General features: G+C 36.5%; 1 protein-coding gene across 3 annotated transcripts in view; it reads left to right on the top strand.

The window, feature by feature from the left end:
* CNTLN (centlein) overlaps positions 1-17,862 on the top strand; it is a 336,853-nt gene that overhangs the window by 196,564 nt on the left and 122,427 nt on the right. For all 3 annotated transcript variants that reach the window (XM_029202570.1, XM_029202569.1, XM_029202571.1), the window contains exon 13: positions 17,065-17,165. In XM_029202570.1, the coding sequence (XP_029058403.1) occupies positions 17,065-17,165 (101 nt within the window). The remainder of the gene's footprint in view (positions 1-17,064; positions 17,166-17,862) is intronic.

Raw genomic sequence — 17,862 nt, 5'->3', positions numbered from 1 at the left:
AATGGGAGTGTTTTCTTGATTTCACTTTCAGATTTTTCATCATTAGTATATAGGAATGCCAGAGATTTCTGTGCATTAATTTTGTATCCTGCTACTTTACCAAATTCATTGATTAGCTCTAGTAGTTTTCTGGTAGCATCTTTAGGATTCTCTATGTATAGTATCATGTCATCTGCAAACAGTGACAGCTTTACTTCTTCTTTTCCGATTTGTATTCCTTTTATTTCCTTTTCTTCTCTGATTGCTGTGGCTAAAACTTCCAAAACTATGTTGAATAAGAGTGGTGAGAGTGGGCAACCTTGTCTTGTTCCTGATCTTAGTGGAAATGCTTTCAGTTTTTCACCATTGAGGATGATGTTTGCTGTGGGCTTGTCATATATGGCCTTTATTATGTTGAGGAAAGTTCCCTCTGTGCCTACTTTCTGCAGGGTTTTTATCATAAATGGGTGTTGAATTTTGTCGAAAGCTTTCTCTGCATCTATTGAGATGATCATATGGTTGTTCTCCTTCAATTTGTTAATATGGTTTATCACATTGATAGATTTGCTTATATTGAAGAATCCTTGCATTCCTGGAATAAACCCCACTTGATCATGGTGTATGATCCTTCTAATGTGCTGTTGGATTCTGTTTGCTAGTATTTTGTTGAGGATTTTTGCATCTATGTTCATCAGTGATATTGGCCTGTAGTTTTCTTTCTTTGTGACATCCTTGTCTGGTTTTGGTATCAAGGTGATGGTGGCCTCGTAGAAGGAATTTGGGAGTGTTCCTCCCTCTGCTATATTTTGGAAGAGTTTGAGAAGGATAGGTGTTAGCTCTTCTCTAAACGTTTGATAGAATTCACCTGTGAAGCCATCTGGTCCTGGGCTTTTGTTTGTTGGAAGATTTTTAATCACAGTTTCAATTTCAGTGCTTGTGATTGGTCTGTTCATATTTTCTATTTCTTCCTGATTCAGTCTTGGCAGGTTGTGCATTTCTAAGAATTTGTCCATTTCTTCCAGATTGTCCATTTTATTGGCATAGAGTTGCTTGTAGTAATCGCTCATGATCTTTTTTATTTCTGCAGTGTCAGTTGTTACTTCTCCTTTTTCATTTCTAATTCTATTGATGTGAGTCTTCTCCCTTTTTTTCTTGATGAGTCTGGCTAGTGGTTTATCTATTTTGTTTATCTTCTCAAAGAACCAGCTTTTAGTTTTATTGATCTTTGCTATCGTTTCCTTCATTTCTTTTTCATTTATTTCTGATCTGATTTTTATGATTTCTTTCCTTCTGCTAGCTTTGGGGTTTTTTTGTTCTTCTTTCTCTAATTGCTTGAGGTGCAAGGTTAGGCTGTTTATTCGAGATGTTTCCTGCTTCTTAAGGTGGGCTTGTATTGCTATAAACTTCCCCCTTAGAACTGCTTTTGCTGCATCCCATAGGTTTTGGGTCATTGTGTCTCCATTGTCATTTGTTTCTAGGTATTTTTTTATTTCCTCTTTGATTTCTTCAGTGATCACTTCATTATTAAGTAGTGTATTGTTTAGCCTCCATGTGTTTGTATTTTTTACAGATCTTTTCCTGTAATTGATATCTAGTCTCATGGCATTGTGGTCAGAAAAGATAGTTGATACGATTTCAATTTTCTTAAATTTACCAAGGCTTGATTTGTGACCCAACATATGATCTATCCTGGAGAATGTTCCATGAGCACTTGAGAAAAATGTGTATTCTGTTGTTTTTGGATGGAGTGTCCTATAAATATCAATTAAGTCCATCTTGTTTAATGTATCATTTAAAGCTTGTGTTTCCTTATTTATTTTCATTTTGGATGATCTGTCCATGGGTGAAAGTGGGGTGTTAAAGTCCCCTACTATGAATGTGTTACTGTCGATGTCCCCTTTTATGGCTGTTAGTATTTGCCTTATGTATTGAGGTGCTCCTATGTTGGGTGCATAAATATTTACAATTGTTATATCTTCTTCTTGGATCGATCCCTTGATCATTATGTAGTGTCCTTCTTTGTCTCTTTTAATAGTCCTTTTTTTAAAGTCTATTTTGTCTGATATGAGAATTGCTACTCCAGCTTTCTTTTGGTTTCCATTTGCATGGAATATCTTTTTCCATCCCCTTACTTTCAGTGTGTATGTGTCTCTAGGTCTGAAGTGGGTCTCTTGTAGACAGCATATATAAGGGTCTTGTTTTTGTATCCATTCAGCCAATCTGTGTCTTTTGGTGGGAGCATTTAGTCCATTTACATTTAAGGTAATTATCGATATGTATGTTCCTATTCCCATTTTCTAAATTGTTTTGGGTTCGTTATTATAGGTCTTTTCCTTCTGTTTCTTGTCTAGAGAAGTTCCTTTAGCATTTGTTGTAAAGCTGGTTTGGTGGTGCTGAACTCTCTCAGCTTTTGCTTGTCTGTAAAGGTTTTAATTTCTCCATCAAATCTGAATGAGATCCTTGCTGGGTAGAGTAGTCTTGGTTGCAGGTTTTTCTCCTTCATCACTTTCAGTATGTCCTGCCACTCCCTTCTGGCTTATAGGGTTTCTGCTGAGAGATCAGCTGTTAACCTTATGGGGATTCCCTTGTGTGTTATTTGTTGTTTTTCCCTTGCTGCTTTTAATATGCTTTCTTTGTATTTAATTTTTGACAGTTTGATTAATATGTGTCTTGGCGTATTTCTCCTTGTATTTATCCTGTATGGGACTCTCTGTGCTTCCTGGACTTGATTAACTATTTCCTTTCCCATATTAGGGAAGTTTTCAACTATAATCTCTTCAAATATTTTCTCAGTCCCTTTCTTTTTCTCTTCTTCTTCTGGAACCCCTATAATTTGAATGTTGGTGCGTTTAATGTTGTCCCAGAGGTCTCTGAGACTGTCCTCAGTTCTTTTCATTCTTTTTTCTTTATTCTGCTCTGCAATAGTTATTTCCACTACTTTATCTTCCAGGTCACTTATCCGTTCTTCTGCCTCAGTTATTCTGCTATTGATCCCATCTAGAGTACTTTTAATTTCATTTATTGCATTGTTCATCGTTGCTTGTTTCATCTTTATTTCTTCTAGGTCCTTGTTAACTGATTCTTGAATTTTGTCCATTCTATTTCCAAGATTTCGGTTCATCCTTACTATCATTATTCTGAATTCTTTTTCAGGTAGACTGCCTATTTCCTCTTCATTTGTTAGGTCTGGTGCATTTTTATCTTGCTCCTTCATCTGCTGTGTGTTTTTCTGTCTTCTCATTTTGCTTATCTTACTGTGTTTGGGGTCTCCTTTTTGCTGGCTGCAGGTTCCTAGTTCCCGTTGTTTTTGATGTCTGTCTCCAGTGGCTAAGGTTGTTTCAGTGGGTCGTGTAGGCTTCCTGGTGGAGGGGACTAGTGCCTGTGTTGTGGTGGATGAGGCTGGATCTTGTCTGTCTAGTGGGCTGGTTCACGTCTGGTGGTGTGTTTTGGGGTGTCTGTGGCCTTATTATGATTTTAGGCAGCCTCTCTGCTAATGGGTGGGGTTGCGCTCCTGTTTTGCTAGTTGTTTGGCATAGGTTGTCCAGCACTGTGGCTTGCTGGTCGTTGAGTGAAGCTGGGTGCTGGTGTTAAGATGGAGGTCTCTGGGAGATTTCCGCCGTTTAATATTATGTGGAGCTGGGAGGTCTCTTGTTGACCAGTGTCCTGAAGTTGGCTCTCCTACCTCAGAGGCAGAGCCCTGACTCCTGGCTGGAGCACCAAGAGCCTTTCATCCACACGGCTCAGAATAAAAGGGAGAAAATGTAGAGAGAATTAGTAGAAGTATGAGGAAAGAAAGAAGGAAAGGAGGAAAGGAAGGATGGAAGAAAGAAGCAAAGAAGGAAAGAAAGGAGGGAGGGAGGGAGGAAGGAAGGAAGGAAGGAGGGAGGGAAAGAAGGAAAAAAGACAGACAGAAAGAAGATATAGTAAAAATAAAGTAAAGTATAATATAGTTATTGAATTAAAAAATATTTAGAAAAAAGAAAAAAGTGACGGATAGAACCTTAGGACAAATGTTGGAAGCAAAGCTATACAGAGAAAATCTTACACAGAAGCATACACATACATCCTCACAAAAAGAGGTAAAGGGGGAAAAATCATAAATCTTGCTCTCAGAGACCACCTCCTCAATTTGGGGTGATTCGTTGTCTAAAGGAGGGAAGGAAGGAAGGAAAGAAAGAACGAAGGTAAAATGTAATAAAGTTATTACAATTAAAATTAATTATTAAGAAAAAAGAATTTTTTAAAAAAAACCATGGACGGATAGAGCCCTAGGACAAATGGTGGAAGCAAAACTATACAGATCTCACACAGAAGCATACACGTACACATTCACAAAAAGAGGAAAAGGGAAAAAAATCATAGATCTCGTTCCTAAAGTCCACCTCCTCAATTTGGGATCATTCCTTGTCTATTCAGGTATTCCACAGATGCAGGGTATATCAAGTTGATTGTGGAGCTTTAATCCGCTGCTTTGAGGCTGCTGGGAGAGATTCCCCTTTCTCTTCTTTGTTCTCACAGCTCACAGGAGCTCAGCTTTGGATTTGGCCCTGCCTCTGCGTGCAGGTCGCTGGAGGGCGTCTGTTTTTTGCTCAGACAGGACGGGGTTAAAGGAGCCGCTGATTCGGGGGCTCCGGCTCACTCAGGCCGGGGGTGGAGGGGGGGAGGGAGGGGCACTGCGTGCGGGGCGGGCCTGCGGCGGCAGAGGCCGGCGTGACGTTGCTCCAGCCTGAGGCCCGCCGTGCGTTCTCCCGTGGAAGTTGTCCCTGGATCCCGGGAACCTGGCAGTGGCGGGCTTCACAGGCTCCGCGGAAGAGGGTTGTGGAGAGTGACCTGTGCTCGCACACAGGCCCCTTGGTGGCGGCAGCAGCAGCCTTAGCGTCTCCCGCCCGTCTCTGGGGTTCGCGCTTTTAGCCGCGGCTCGCGCCCGTCTCTGGAGTTCCTTTAAGCAGCGCCCTTAAACCCCTCTCCTCGCGCACCAGGAAACAAAGAGGGAAGAAAAAGTCTCTTGCGTCTTCGGCAGGTGCAGACTTTTCCCGGACTCCCTTCCGGCTAGTCGTGGTGCACTAACCCCTTCAGGCTATGTTCAAGCCGCCAACCCCAGTCCTCTCTCTGCGCTCCATCCGAAACCGAAACCCGAGCCTCAGCTCGCAGCCCCGCCCGCCCCGACGGGTGAGCAGACAAGCCTCTCGGGCTGGTGAGTGCCGGTCGGCACCGATCCTCTGTGCGGGAATCTCCCCGCTTTGCTCTCCGCACCCGTCGCTGTGCACTCCTCCGCGGTTTCGAAGCCCCCCCCTCCGCCTCCCGCAGTCTCCGCCCGCGAAGGGGCTTCCTAGTGTGTGGAAACTTTTCCTCCTTCACAGCTCCCTCCCACTGGTGCAGGTGCCGTCCTTATTCTTTTGTCTCTGTTTTTTCTTTTGCCCTACCCAGGTATGTGGGGAGTTTCTTGCCTTTTGGGAGGTCTGAGGTCTTCTGCCAGCCTTCAGTAGGTGTTCTGTAGTTGTTCCACGTGTAGATGTATTTCTGGTGTATCCGTGGGGAGGAAGGTGATCTCCGCGTCTTACTCTTCCGCCATCTTCAAGGTCCCCCCTATATATAGTACATTTTAGCATACAGTTTTTTGAGTTGTAGCATGTATAGTGTTATAGATATATTACATATATCTATAACATGCACAATAGATTCAAGTAACTATTACCACAATCAGGATACAAACTAGTTCCATCATCTCAAAAAATGTCCTTGTCCTACCCACTTGTAGTCACATCCTCCCACCATCCCTAGAACCTGGCAACCACTGATTTGTTCTTCCTCCCTATAGCTTTGCCTTTTTTCAGAATGTTATATGCATGGAATCATATAAGCTGTAACTTTTTGAGACTGGCTTCTTTCACTTGGCATAATGCCTTCGAGATTCATTCATGTCGGTTTGTCCAGTTCGTTCCTTTTTCTGCTAGATGGTATTCCATTGTATAGATGTACCACAGTTTGTTTGTCTGTCTCCTGAAGAATTTTTGGGTCTTTTCTAGTTTTTCGCAACTATGTATAGTTTTTTGGTATACATAGATTTTTTTTTTTTTTTTTTGCTGCACCACGTGTCCCAGGAGATCCTAGTTCCCTGACCAGGGATTGAACCTGCGGCCCCTGTGTTGGAAATAGGGAGTCTTAACCACTGGACCACCAGGGAAGTCCTATACATAGATTTTTGTGTGAACATAACTTTTTAATTCTTTAAGGTAGATACCCAGGAGTAGAACTGCTGTGTGTATGGTCAACGTATGTATACCTCTGTAAGAAACTGTCAAACTGTTTTCCAGAGTGGCTATACCATTCTTATTCCTACCAGGAATTCATATGAGCCAGTTGCTCCACATTCTTGTCACCACTTGGTGTTGCCATTTTTTTTAAGACCATTCCCGTAAGTGTGTATTGGTATTCTATTGTAATATTAATTTGCATTTCCCTAATGGCTCATGGTAATGATCTTTTCACGTGCTTATTTGCTGTCTTTATATCTTCTTTTACGAGTGTCTCTTCAACTCTTTACGTCATTTTTAAAGGATTGATTCGTTATTAAACTAATTAAACAATACTTGTTCTTTATATATTCTGTATGCAAGAACTTAATCAAATATATGATTTGAAAATATTTACTCCCAGTCTGTAGATTGCCTTTTCATTCCCTGAACAATGTCTTTTGCATGACAAAATTTTAATTTTGATGAAGTCCAACTTACCAATATTTTTCTTTTATGGATTATGGCTTTGATGTCATACCTAATAACTATTTTTCTGACCTGACGTCACAAGTGTTTAGCCTGTGTTTTCTTCTAAAGAGTTTTATATTTAGCTCTATGATCCATTTTTTAGCTAATTTTTGTATAAGGTGTGGGTTATAGGTTAAAGTTCATTTTTTACAAAGATATATGCCCAATTGTATCAACATCAGTTTTGAGAAGACTATTCCTTCTCCAATAAATTGCCTTTGTAACTGCCAAATATCAGTTGACTATATTTCTGCCGGTCTATTTCAAGACTCTTTATTTTATTCCATTAATATGAATTCCTAAACTTTTGTGAACCCCATACTGTCTTGATTTCTGTAGCTCTCTAATAAGTCTTGAACTCAGTGTGAGTCAAATAGCTTTATTGTTTTTCAAATTGTTTTAACTTTTCTCATCGCTTTGCTTTTCCATAAAAGTTTTACCTATAAAAATAGGTTTAAAAATAGCTATAACTACCAAAATCTTGTGGGAATTTTGACTGGAATTGTGCTAAATCTATAGATTAATTTGGCGAGAATTGACATATTAACCATGTTGAGTCCTCTATTCTATGAATACTTAATTTGTTGAGATTTTCTTTTATCAGTGTTTTGTAGTTTTAGCATGCAGTTTCTGTATGTCTAATACTTTTGTTAGATTTGTACAAAAGTATTTAATTTTTGGAGCTATTACAAATGATATTATAAACTTTAGTTTTGGTTTCTACTTGTACATTGCTAGTGTATAGAAATAATTTACATTTTTACATGCTGACATACCTTGCATTATTGATATGTTACAGCTAAGTCTACTATGTTATTATTTATATTTTCTGTTTGTTTCCTCTGTTTCTCTTGTCCTCCCTTCCTATGTGTTACTTGAACAGTTTTTTAGAATTGGTTTTTATTTATCTATAAGGTTTTGGATTATATCTCTTTGAATAATTTTTTTTTTTTTAGTGTTCTCAGTATTTTACACACATAACTTATTATACTTTATTGGTGTCAACATTTTACCACTTCAGCAATGTAGCAACCTTACTTCTATCTGTGTGCTTTTACCTTCCTCCCTTTGTAATATGTTGTCTTAACTTTTGTCTCTAAATACATAGAGAAACCTATTAGTTGATGTTACAATTTTTGCTTCAGCTGTCAAATATTATTTTAAAACTTCAAAAGAAGGGTAGCCTATTGTATATTTTTTCTTTTCCCAAGCTTTCTTCTTTTATCATTTTCTTTCTGTTTGAAGAGCTTCTCTTTAGACCTTCTTTTAAGGTAGGCAACAAATTCTCTAACTTTTCCTTTATCTAAAATGTTTTCACTTCACCTTCATTCGTAAAGGATATTTTCACTGGATAGAGAATTCTAGGTTGGCAGTATTTTTCTTTGGCACTTGAAGGATGTACCACTTCTTTCTGGCCTCCGTGGTTTCTGATGACAAATACACTGTTATTTGAATCATTGCTCCCTTAAAAGTAATACATCATTCTCTCTAACTGCTTTCAAGAATTTTTCCTGTGTCTTTACTTTTTAAAAGTTTCATTTTGACATGTCTTGGCATGAATTTCTTTGGGTTTACTCTTCTGTGAATTCTCTAAGTTCCTTGAATCTCTAGGTATGTGCCTTTTGTCAAATTTGGGAAATTTTGGTCATTATTTTTTCAAATACTTCTTTTAGCCCCACATTCTATTTCTTCTACTCTGGGACTCAATTGACATAAATGTTAGATCTTTTAGTATTGTCCTACAGGTCCCTGAGGCTTTGTTCATTTTATTTTTCAGACTATTTTATCTCTGTTGTTCAAATTGGGTAATTTTTATTGTTCTATCTTCAAGTTCGCCAATTCTTTCCTCTTTTGTCTATCACCTCTGCTATTTAGCCCATGCAGTGAAGTTATTTTGTTTTGTTTTGTTTTGTTTTTTGGTTATTGTGATACTTAATTCTAAAATTCCCACTTGATTCTTCTTTATTTCTCTTATTTATTTGCTGAGACTTTGTTTTTTTCAAGATCATTCATAACAATTCATTGGAGCATTTTAATCATGGCTACTCTAAAATCCTTATCAAGTAATTCTGACTTGTGTGTTATCTTGGTGGTATCATTTCTTAGTTATGGTTTCTCAATCAAGTTGAGATTTTCTTTGTTCTTGGTATGATAAGTGATTTTCAGTAGTCTCTTGGACATTGGAGTATTATGCTTTGAGACTCTGGATCTTATTTAAACCTTTTACTTAGCAGATCTCTGATGACATCATGCCTGAGGGAGAGGGTCACATTATTACTGCCTGGAAGAGGTGGGAGTCTTAGCTCCTCACTTGACCTCTGCTGACATTACACTGAAGCGGGTGTGAAGGAGTGTCTCATTACCACTTGATGGGCATGGGAGTCCAGGCTTCTCACTTGGCCTTCAGTGTTAGAGAGAGCGAGGCTGGTTTTTTGTTTGTTTGTTTGTTTTTGTTTTTGGTTTTTTTGCGGTACGCGGGCCTCTCACTGTTGGGGCCTCTCCCATTGCGGAGCACAGGCTCCAGACGCACAGGCCCAGCCGCTATGGCTCACGGGCCCAGCTGCTCCACGGCATGCGGGATCCTCCCGGACAGGGGCACGAACCCGTGTCCCCTGCATCGGCAGGCGGACTCTCAACCACCGTGCCACCAGGGAAGCCCAAGGCTGTTTTTTTGTTTTTCTTCCTCTAGTGGTATATGGCTAGAGTAGGGGTGGTTATTGTCAATAAAATTTCTGTCCTGTTAGTCTGTCCCTTTCCTGGTTCTTTGGCTTGAGAGAGCAGACTTTCCCTGAGACATTTTGTTTGTGTCTGTTGGCATTTCTGGGTCATGAGTTTCTCCAGTACTTAGTTTCAGATATTTATGAGCCAAAAGAAAGCCAGGGAACTTATCACTGTGAGTTGTTCTTCTTGTGCTGTTCCTCTACTCTTAAGGTCCCTATCCTTTTCTTCTTCTTTTCTTTGCCTTTCAGAGTCTTCTTGTATTTGTTTTATGTACAGATCTTCCTCAGCTATTGCTGACGTTCTGTCCCAATAAACCCATAATAAGTTTAAAATATCATAAGTTAAAAATACATTTAATATACCTAACCTACCTGACATCATATCTTAGCCTAGCTTACCTTGAATGTGTCAGAACACTTACATCTGCCTACAGTTGAGCAAAATCATCTCACACAGAGCGTATTTTATAATAAAGGGTTAAATATCTCATATAATTTACTGACTAGTGTACTGCAAGTGGAAAACAAAATGGTTGTATGGGTGCAGAATGGTTGTAAGTTGTAAATGGCTGTTTACTTTCATGATTTCATGGCTGGCTGGGAGCTGCGGCTCTCTGCAGCTGCTGAGCATCATGCAGGAGTATTGCACAGCATATCACTGGCCCAGGAAAAGATCAAAATTCAAAATTCTAAGTACAGTTTTTACTGAATGCATATTGTTTTTGCACCATTGTGAAGTTGAAAAGTCATTGTCAAACCATTGTAAGTCAGGGACCTCCTGTATTGTGTTCAGTGTTTTTATATTTAATTAATGGAAAGAATAGGGATAAATACGTCTACCCCCTGTCAGCAACAAGAAGTTTCAGCTGGTTTTTCTATAGACCAGGCACTCTTATTTTTGTGGCATACAGCAGGATCAGTTTAATAATACTCAGTCCTGACTGTCTAAGGAGTAAGATTTATCCCTATTTATACAGTAATAACTATCTTTAAAATATAAGGCTAGAAAACATTAAAAGAAGATGTCTACTAAAACTACTTTTAAAACAAATTTGAATAGTACTTCTAAGACCAATCTTAAAAATTGAGTTAAATTTTCAAGACCCTGATAAAAAATTATGTGGCAACTGTAAATCCAATCCATTCGTAAAAGTTGAGTTAACTTTTCAAAATCCTAATAAAAAAAATTGTGTGGCAACTCCAAATCAGGTTTTAAAATATAATTAAAAATGACACTACCACTGACCTATATTACAGGTGTTTTTACCACTGAGTATGGTCAGAGTTATTTGTTGGGGCTGTAGTTTGGAAATCTGAGGGCTTGAGAAATTTGCATGGAATATAGTTCCTATAATAATTCATTTAGATTTATAAAATACATCTACTTATTATATCATAATGATATCTTAAAAGACTAAGAACTTAGTAACGTATGAACTAATAAATTGGCTGGTTCCTTCGATATTTATCTAACAAATACTCATATCTTCATTTATTTATGCATTCAATATTTAAACAATATAATTTAGAACTAGGCACTAAGCTAGGAACTGAATATGCAATGTTGTACTGAAGAGTACTAATTTCAAACTCTAACGAGGTTTATTCTAGGGGCAGCTGCCGTGTGCTGATGAGGTGAAACCACTCTTTGGTATGCTAGATAGAAAGAGGCAAGGAAAGCTTTCAGAAATGCCGGTAGGCTCATAGCTTTTTCACTTAGTTGAGGATGTTGCCTTACTGACACTAAGTTAGATTTATGAACCAACAAAGTCATATTAACATGCTGCTAAATAAAAACATCAGTATATAAGTATTTGTGTACATTATTTCTGAGTAGTGATATAAAACTATAAAAGGGGCTCACGTGCCACAGGGTATTAAGCTTTTATTATACAGCAAATCCAGCTTGTCTTTGATAGGAACCCTAGAAGTCAAGGGAAGGTGTGCAGACATTCACTGTATGTTTTCTGTATCCTTGGCTAAATAAATCAGGAGCTTGCTGGAGGTGGGGTAGTTTTGGTCTTTTAATACTAATCTGTAGTCTGTATAAAATGCTGCAGCTAGGCACTTTGCTAGACACCGGTACACAAAGAGAAATAATATGCCACCCTTTTTGTCAGGATCTCACAGCTTAGCAGGGAAAACAAGCAAATTATGATAAGAACTTTTAATAAGGGAATAGTATTAGCATAAAACAGGGAAAATGGCATTATGATTTGTCCATTTGCTCAAACCAGAAACCTAGGGGATTATAATTGATTTACTCTTCTGTCTGACCTCCTTATAACAGTCCATACCAAATCTTAGTGATTCCACATCACAAATATTTCTAACTTCTGTATGGAAATGCAAAATATTTGCAAAGAATTACTGATATTTTTCCTAGTTGATGCTGAGTAGTGAACTTGTCGATGAAGGTAGTTAGAGTTGGGGGTCAATTATAAAGGAGTTTAGAATTTGCGATTAAAAACTTGTTTTATAGATATAGGGAATTTTACCCTCTAAATAATAACTAAAGTCTTTATTTCAGTGATCTTTTGTTCATTTTTTTTAATGATGAAAAGTAAACAAGCTGTAGATCAATGGCATAACCCAGGATGGAGTACTTTTGTCTCTCTTAGGTTTAATATTAAATATATGTAGGTTGTAATTTCACAGAATATTTTATAAAATTCAATAATAATTTCTTGAGGAGTTAAAATCAAAGTATCATGGTAGGAAATTTCAGCTATTTTTTTCTTCTGCAAAGCAACTCCCTGTCCTCCTAAGCAAGAATATTTTTTTTTCCATATGTAGAAATGAAGATTTTAGGAACTGCATTTCTCTAACGTGATTTGGAAATAAAATTCCTAGCCAAAAAATGTCTGCTAATCATAACATATTTTGGAAACAAATGTATTTTTGGATAACCATTAACAATGTACAAATTACATATTAGTTTTATTTTAAAGCATACAATTCAGTGGCATTTATTAGTACATTTAACATGCTGTACAGTGGGTTCTTCCCATTTTTTCCTCTTCTCTCTCTTTCCCTCCCTTCCATCTGGCTAAAATATAGAAATGGTTTGTACTTTTGTTTTCTGTATAATCAACCTAAATCATGGAGGATATAATATATTTTTATTGCAGTAAAATATACAAAACGTAAAAATTTACCATTGTAACCGTTTTTAGGTATAGAGTTAAGTGCCATTAAATACACTCACATTGTTGTACTGCCATCACTGCCATCCATCTTCAGAACTTTTTTTATCTTCTCAAATTGTAACTCTGTACCAATTAAATAATAACTCCCCATTCCCATTCCCCCTTCCCTCAGCACCTCTTTCTTTTTTCTGTCTCTATGAATTTGCCTATTCTAAGTATCTCAGGTTAGTGGAGTCATTTTTCTTTTTGTGTCTGGTTTATTTCATTTGTGATAATATCTTTAAGGTTTTCCATGTTGTAGCTTGTATCAGAATTTCTTTTCTTTTTAAGGCTGAGTACTATTACTCTGTATGTATATACCATGTTTTGTTTATCGATTCATCTGTTGATAGATATTTGGGTTGTTTCTACCTTTTGGTAGAATATAGTAATATTTTTGTTGTATTTTCATTGTATTTTGCTGAACAGTTAACAAGATTGTTAGCTAAGAAAAAATATCATTTTGTATTTATTGACAGATATTTCACTGAAGTAAATGGCAAGTATATTTTTGAGTTTTATTTTCTAACTCCAGAGATTAATTTTTGATGTTGATACCTTCAATGTTTTTCATACATATGAGACCATATACATATGGTATTTATTTTTTGAGGTCATATATCTTAGTCCATTTGGTCTATTATAACAAAATAACACAGACTGGGTAGCTTATAAACAACAGAAATTAATTTCTCACAGTTCTGGAGGCTGGAAGTCTGAGACCAGGATGCCAGCATGGGCTGGTGAGGGTCTTCCTCCAGGTTGCAGACTTCTTGTCTCATCCTCACACTATAGAGGGGTGAGGGAACTCTCTGGGCTTTCAGTACTAATCCCATTCATGAGGGTCTCACTCTCATGACCTAAGCACCTCCCCAAAGCCCCACATCCTAGTACCATCATCTTTGGCATATTCTTTACCAGAGCCTTTTTTATCCCTATTCATTAGAATGATCCTTTTGGGTTCTTTGTTGAGTAGCCCTGGTGGTCAACAAGATTCTTCTCTCTAGCTGGTCAGAGTTCAAATGTCTCCCAGTCCATAAGAGCTCTGGGAATAGTTCTGTTTATAGCTCTGGTTGTTCTCTGCTTGCCTTAGTGAGTTTCAACAAAATATTCAGCCACAGACTCAAATGAGTTCTTATGCAGATTTCTGCAGTTCCTTCTCTTTGTAGCTTCCTTCTCTCTGAGTACTGTGCTTTACAAATTCCAAACATTTCAGCTTTCCCAAACTCTCTTTTTCTTCAACTCAGTGAAGACCCCCTCTCCCTACATCATGATCTGGCAAGTGCCTCCTGGCCGAAATCTGGACTATCCTTAGGGCTCTCTTTGTTGGTTTCCTTTCTCTCAGGGATCACGGCTCTTTGTAGCCTATTGACCAGCTTCTGAATACAGTCATCTCATATAATTTGTCCAGTAAGAAGTAGATTTTGAATTGTGGTTCCCATACCAAACAGAGTATCAGAAACACCATAATAAATGGTTAATGAATGAGAGTCAGTAAGCAGCCAGTGTCCACCCTGTATGGGGGTGCTTGAGCACTGACTCTTTGGAAGTCAGCCACTTTCCCAACACCCATCAAGATGTGGTTTGTTGGTGCCTGGGTTGACTCAAGAACAAGGTGGTCCCTAATGTTTACAAATGCATCATAGTAAATGTAGGGACTGTGTGAATTCTTCCTAAAAAAAGCCAAACTGTAAGCATGGAATACCTCTAAAGAAGCATGAAGTAACGTTTCTAACAACTGTAGCCCTGTGTTCCACTGGATTAGTGATCTGAGAGCCAAGGAAAACTAAGTTGAGATGAGCTACATCTGCTTTTTCTTCGTGGGGCCATCTTGCTACATTATGTTCTATGTTCTTAGCAAAACAAAGCAAAACCCTAATTTAGACTTAATCACTTTGTAGATGGGTATGTATGTGTGCATGTATGTGTACCCTTGCCATCAATCTGTAACCTAAGTTGCGAATGTATAAGATCCCAATTTATAAACTCTTTATATGTGTGATTTATGTTTATTTGAATAAAAATATAACTATATGTATCAAACTGTAAACATCAATTTTTTCAAGAAGTAAACTACTTGTTTTGTTTTTTTTACTTTATGTACCTTTTTATTTGAATTATTATAAGAATTGTATTTATTATTTTGTTGAGTACATAAAAGTTTAGAACTGTTATATCTTCCTGGTAAATCATTTGTTTGACTATTATGTAATGACCATATTTATCCTTAATATTTTTTTTTCTTAGTGTATATTTTATTTTTCATTGTGATTACATTTTTAATTTCTTTTTTTGTCCTCTTCTGGTTTGTAAATTTTTGATGTGTTTTCCATTCTTTAAATGTTTTTTCTTGAAATTTTAACATGGATCATTTATTGACCGTCTGAAGTTTGTCAGTCTACCTCTGTTCTCCTTTAACAATACGAAGATATTAAAATGCTTTAACTCTGATCCTTTCCTTCACCTAACATCATTTTGTTGTTCAGAATTTTAGTTCTACCTTCACTTAGGTATTATGATTGCTTTGCTTAATAAATATTTGCTTACTTCCATGTACACATTTACACGTCTTTCATCATCATTCCCTATTTTGTTTCATACATTGCTTTTGAGTTTGTTTTCTTCCTAAAAATCTATTCTTTAATAGTTCTTTCATCTAGGATCTATGAATAGTAAACCATGGAATGTGTAAAACATTACTTATTTTCTACCTGACTTTTCTTGTGATATCAGAAGTCTACTGCCATTCCTGAGTTCTTTGTTAGTTGATTTTTTTCTCAATCTTTTGATTTTAGAGTTGTCTCCTTTTCTTTGGTGTCCTTCAGTATGGTGTCCTTCAGAAGTTTCAGTATGTTTCTAGTGTGAATATAGTTTTATTAATTCTGTTTTCAATTTTTGATACTCTCTTAATCTGTTAATCTTTTTCATCGGTTCTCAACTTTCAGTCATTGTATGTTTTCTCCCCATTTTCTTAATTCTCCCCATTTTCTTAATTTTGTTAATATTGTTTTCTCCCCATTTTCTTAATTTTCTTAATATTGTTTTCTCCCCATTTTCTTAATTCTCTCTTTGAATTATTTCTACTAGATGCTTTCTGGCCTTCTCATTCCAACACACTTTATATATAGTTACTATTTCCTTCTGTTTGTTTCTTTGTGTTGTCTTTAATTTTACAAATTTTCATTAGCTTTGTCTGTGTGCTATTTAACCCATCCACTGAGTTTTAAATTTCAATTATTATGTTGCTATTACTACCTTTAGTTGTTTTATTTATTAGCATTTCTAGATATAGTATTTGGTTCTTTTTCTTATTTGTCTTCTCTTGTATCATAAACCCCTGTTCTTTTTAATATATGTTTATCACATCTTTTTCCTTTTTATCACCATTTTAAAAACTCTAATTTTGTAAGAACTCATTTTGAATTATTCTATTATTTTTTTTCCTTGCTGTACATTCTCCCATTTTGAATGGGGTGATATTTAGACTGTCATTCATGGCTTTGAGCGTATTCATATTTATTCTTCTCTGCAAACCTGACTTCCTTGAGAATTATTTTCTGTGGTGGTTTTCCTCCTGTCCATTCTCTCAGTTGTAGACACCTCTCTGCAGTGGATGATTGTGTCTGCCTGAACTCTCCAGTGTACATGGCCATAAACCAGTTTTTACATTGTTGTCATTTCTTCAGTTCTCTGCAAATGTATAATGGCTCAATTTTGAAACCAGTAATATAGACTTAGGATCCTAATCTCACATGGTTGACTCTGTCTTGCTCTCAGACTAGGGCAAGAAGCCTGTTTTTAATGGAACTTCAGCCAGATGAGCCCAGATATTCAGGTATTCATTCAGCAAAATTTTGTCTCCCAGCTTTCTGCAAGTTAGTCCAGTTTTGTCTCTCAGCCCTGAAGGGGCTTGCATATAAACTTTCATCTCCACTTGGGTCTCAAGGTCTGAAGTCTCCATGGGCAGTATTTGATCCAGGTCTCTTGTCATGGTAGCTCAATTCCATTTTACTAGTAAGGGTTTTTTGTCTTTACTTGGCATCTAGAGATTTACTCTCTTGGCTTGCAGTGATATGTATTAACAATTTTATTATTATTTTACATAGCGTATCTGTTAGAAAATGATCTGGTAACTCGATAGATGATTTTTTTAATTATACAGTTTATGTTTTACCTATTTAGCATGTTTATTTAGACAAAGTTAAAAATCAGTCGAAACATTTTACCTTCCAGATGCTCATTAAAATTCAATTTTAATTGTTAGGATTTGTTAATATTAATATACTCTAGCTTTTATTTTACTACTGTCTAATTCATGTATTTTTAAAATATTTTTGCCGCTTTTATATGTTTGCTATATTATTCCTTAACTTACACATTTAAAAAAATTGTTTATTGTGTTAATTTTCATAGGATGAATCTTCAAGAAGAATTGGATAAACTTAAGGTACATATGTCTGTTGATAAAGCAACAATACAAGAATTGAATACATTTATGGCAGAGAGAAGAGAAGGTAATTTTTTGTGAGGATAAATGTTTAATGTAAGCAGTTTAAAATTATCCAGTTCTTTATGTTTTACTTTCATTTTCTTCTAAGACTCTCACCCTGTTCCCCCTCTTTCCACTGCTTTACTCATTCATATCTCATTAACATTTTCACCTTTCATGAGAAAATCAAATAGAACACTTAAAAGTCAGCTTTATAATTTATTAAAAATTTTAAAGAAATATTTGATAAGGAGAAAATATTCATTTTTACTATTCATTGACAAAGTTTTACTAGGTGTGTTTGTCCAAAGTTTTATAGGTAATATAGAGTTATTGATAATATAGAGGTAGTTACTATCAATAATTCATTTATATTTTTATATGACATTACACTTTTCTGGAAGTCATTTAGTTCTCACCTGGAATCACAATCTTAGAGCTAGAAGGAAACTTGGAGATCTGCAAATCTGAAACCTGCCTGACCCCTAGCCTGAGAGTGTTGAGTAAAAGGGGATGTATCTATTTCAATTACAAGATTATTCCTTTGTTAAAATCAAGATTACTATATTTACAGTATGACTTCAGTCCATCCTCAGATACCTCATTAAAAAAAGTAAATAAGGTTGATATGATAGAATTTCTTCTTATTTGACCTTGCTACAGCTTAATTGTTACCACTGTGCTTTTTAGGTATTGACAATTTATACTTAATAATTCAATTA

This window comes from Monodon monoceros, unplaced genomic scaffold, assembly GCF_005190385.1.
Source record: "Monodon monoceros isolate NGI ecotype Baffin Bay Population unplaced genomic scaffold, NGI_Narwhal_1 Super_Scaffold_5, whole genome shotgun sequence".
NCBI classification, from domain to species: domain Eukaryota; kingdom Metazoa; phylum Chordata; class Mammalia; order Artiodactyla; family Monodontidae; genus Monodon; species Monodon monoceros.
Note: the sequence above shows the minus strand (reverse complement) of the source record. Positions and strands in the feature narration are given on the sequence as shown.